The sequence below is a fragment of the Limulus polyphemus genome, unplaced genomic scaffold (genome assembly GCF_000517525.1).
Source record: "Limulus polyphemus unplaced genomic scaffold, Limulus_polyphemus-2.1.2 Scaffold480, whole genome shotgun sequence".
In the NCBI taxonomy this organism is placed as follows: domain Eukaryota; kingdom Metazoa; phylum Arthropoda; class Merostomata; order Xiphosura; family Limulidae; genus Limulus; species Limulus polyphemus.
Window position 1 is genome coordinate 306,226 of NW_013666090.1, and position 3,422 is coordinate 309,647.

The window sequence follows — 3,422 nt, forward strand, 5'->3', positions numbered from 1 at the left end:
AGCTCATTTGTGGCACAGTGCAGCAGTGGGCCGTTGTTTGATGACCCCTGATGTAGACGATGGTCGATTATAGATCTTTTCAACTACCTTGCTGTAATTACAGATGCGAATCTTACCTCGAGATCAGTAAGACACAGATTAGCATTAATTGGTCTCAATTTCTTGTAGCTGCTTGAAAACCTCCGCTGAGATGAGATAAACAAACCCAAAAGGTTAAATGGGCATCGAACCAAAAACAGTGGAGTAGGCAAAGCTGGAGATGTGTGCATCTTGCAGATAAATCCAAGCTCAAAGGTTTGGAAACAATCAATCTAATTTTGTTGGAGGATAGAGAGAATTATCATAACCAATATAGAACATCTACAGTGGAACATGACGGTGTATCAGTGTATGGCTGCATCTCAGACAACGATGTCAGTGACGTGCACAAAATTGATGACACCCTGACATGCTCATTATGGTTATGATCTAAACTGCCATTTTCCCCGGAGTGATTCATCTTCCAGCAATACAGTTATTTAATTATTACAGCAAATATGGTGAAATGATAACTTGATGGGAAATAGGCCGATTGAATACTGAAAGTCATAGCTTGGCCTGCTTAAAATCTCGATATAAACATTCCTGAAGCTGTATGGATTTATGAGAACTGAGAAGGTGTAATCTGTACAGAAGCATGAAAACAAGGTAAAATGCTCTGTGTAAAGCAAAGGGAGGGCTCGTATATAAAATACTAATGCATTTCATTGTATAACTTTTATGCTTTTCTTTTGATAATGTTTCATCCAGTTAGTAGTTCACCAACTTAGTGTAATAAATCTTTGTGACTCCAGTATGTTTATTTCTTGTGTGTTTCCTTAATTATTTCCATTACAAACAAAATCAGAGTTACAGCATGAGTTTGTTTTTCTCTTATATGATTAATGTAGTCTGGTTTTTGAAAGATATCATGCTTATCGTGAAACACATTCTGCACCATTTCATTACGCTTAGATTTTAACATTAGATTTAATATTAGAGTAAAAAAAAAATTATATGTTAGTTTACACACTGAAAACGTTAATAGGTAGGGTCGAAACCTTTTAAAGTTTCCCTTTGTGGCTCACCACAGTCGCTCAGTGGTAAGCTTGAGTGGTCTTAACACTAAAATTTGTGGCTCAATCCTAGCCGTTGAAAAGCACAGAAAACCCACTCTGAAGCTTTGCATTGAATAGCAAACGAGCAAAACGTATGAAATAAAGCCATCAAATCGTGCAGAAAGTCCAGTGTCTTAGATGTTTTAGTAATTAATCCCAAATTAGTAGGGAATTCCCACTACATGTAACTGTTTATGTGAGATAAATCTTCTTAGAGAAAACTGAATAAATATATTTTTGGTTTGGTTTTGTTGCTTATAATTCATTGCAGTTGTATTTTGATATATGTTTTTTTGTATCATCTGTCTTTTGTAGGTGCGTTTATAACTGAGGGAGATATTGGAATTGGGACTATCTTGGGAACAGCAGTATTTAATTTGTTAGGAGTCACAATGATTGTATCGTTTATTGTTTGGAAAACAGTAAGTTTTATTTTTGAAAACATTTATTTTAAATTGACTTTTAAGTTTATTGCACTATTATAAGCATTTAAAGTTAGTAATAATGATATTCCAAGTAATCTATAAATATATATTTGCTAGATGTTTTATGGACATCTTGAATTTCTGCCTGTAGACGTAAACATAAGAAAATATTTATGTATGTATATACACACACACAAATATATCTACTGTGATGTTTGATTATTTATATGGTTAATAATAAACGCGTCTGCATGGTGAAAGACCAGCGCTTTCACACACATATCGGTTTTCGTTCTGCACTGCCTTTAAAATAAATTGTTTTTGAAAATAAAATGTGTATAATTCGTTGAAACCGAATTTTATAATAATCAGAATTTAATCTTTGTGTTTAAACCGCAAATATAATCATTGATAACTTTATGGAAAAATAATTTTTGTTGACAAACTGTGATTTAAATGGGATATGTTTAATTGTTTTCAGATTTAATTTTTGAAATTCCAATGTGGTTAAGTGGATTACTAGTGATACTATCAATCAGATTTATCGCAACTGTTCTATGACATATATGTAACTGAGTCACAATTTTACCAAACATTCAACTCGCATATATATGTAATAAATATATATTAGACACGTTTTTGTAGGTATGATCTTCACTACGAAGACTATTTATATGCCAATAAAACCTTTTTATATACTTAATATTTTTATTTATATTGCACCTATAATTTTTTGAATTTCAATAAAGAACAATTTAGTCAATGACCCTCACAACCTGGCAAGAAGTGAAAACGTTAAATGAATAGATTGATAAAATTTATTAAATACACAAGGTAAAGGAAGAAACATTTTAAGTTTAATTCATTGTTCATGTTTAAGCATTCTATTCGTAACATTTTTTATTGAGGATATAATCAGTATCGTCTTCATGGCATTTGAGGATACTAGTTTTCTAGAGTTTTAGCTTTTTGACTGAATATTACAAGATTGAGTGAAATTCTGTGAACTGATATGCTTTCGTAAACTGCAACAATGACGTCACATATTGGGAAGGATATAAAAATGTTAAATGAATATAGAGTGAGAAAATATACAGAAATGCCATATCTCCCAGTTTCGTTAAGTAGTCCATATAAATTCTTGAGAAAATTATGTTTAGTCTTGTAAGTCTTAATGAAACTGATATTGTTATAGCAAGTTATGTAAAACCATGGATAATAGAGAAAGTACCATTTTTTGAATGTTAACAAACTCAATATGCTTCTTAAGAAGAAATACTTGAAATTGGTTGTTATTTTAATGAACAACTTATATAAAAATTAAGTAAGTACAAGCTAAAAACTAAGCAGTTTCAAAGTAAACGTAATATTTCGAAATTAGAAGATATTTCCATGTTGGCTGAAGGTACATTTCAAGTGGTTGTTTTTCTAAAACATGGTTGAATGTTAATGGCTTGTACCATTTAAATAGGCTTCAGCTTATTGTATATAATTTTGTAATATCTGACTAATTATTACTTAGAGGTATTAGAATTCCATACTATTTTAAAAGTTATATTCCTTATACTATGAGAAAGATACTAAATGAAAAGAATTAACTGAAATTCAGTGTCCATGGGGTGAAATGATAAATATTCTAATTCATAACTAGTGTATTGTATAGAAATCGTAGTGCAGATTTAAGTCATTCATAACTAGTGTATTGTATAGAAATCATAGAGCAGATTCAAGTCATTTATAACTAGTGTATTGTATAGAAATCGTAGTGCAGATTTAAGTCATTCATAACTAGTGGGCCCGGCATGGCCAGGTGGTTAGGGCGCTCGACTCACAATCCGAGGGTTGCAAGTTCGAATCCCCG

At 31.6% G+C, this 3,422-nt stretch overlaps 1 protein-coding gene across 1 annotated transcript in view; it reads left to right on the forward strand.

The window, feature by feature from the left end:
• Window positions 1-3,422, forward strand: part of LOC106458527 (sodium/potassium/calcium exchanger 3-like) — a 40,750-nt gene that overhangs the window by 12,879 nt on the left and 24,449 nt on the right. The window contains exon 4 of the mRNA XM_022384770.1: window positions 1,452-1,558. Within this exon, the coding sequence (XP_022240478.1) occupies window positions 1,452-1,558 (107 nt within the window). The remainder of the gene's footprint in view (window positions 1-1,451; window positions 1,559-3,422) is intronic.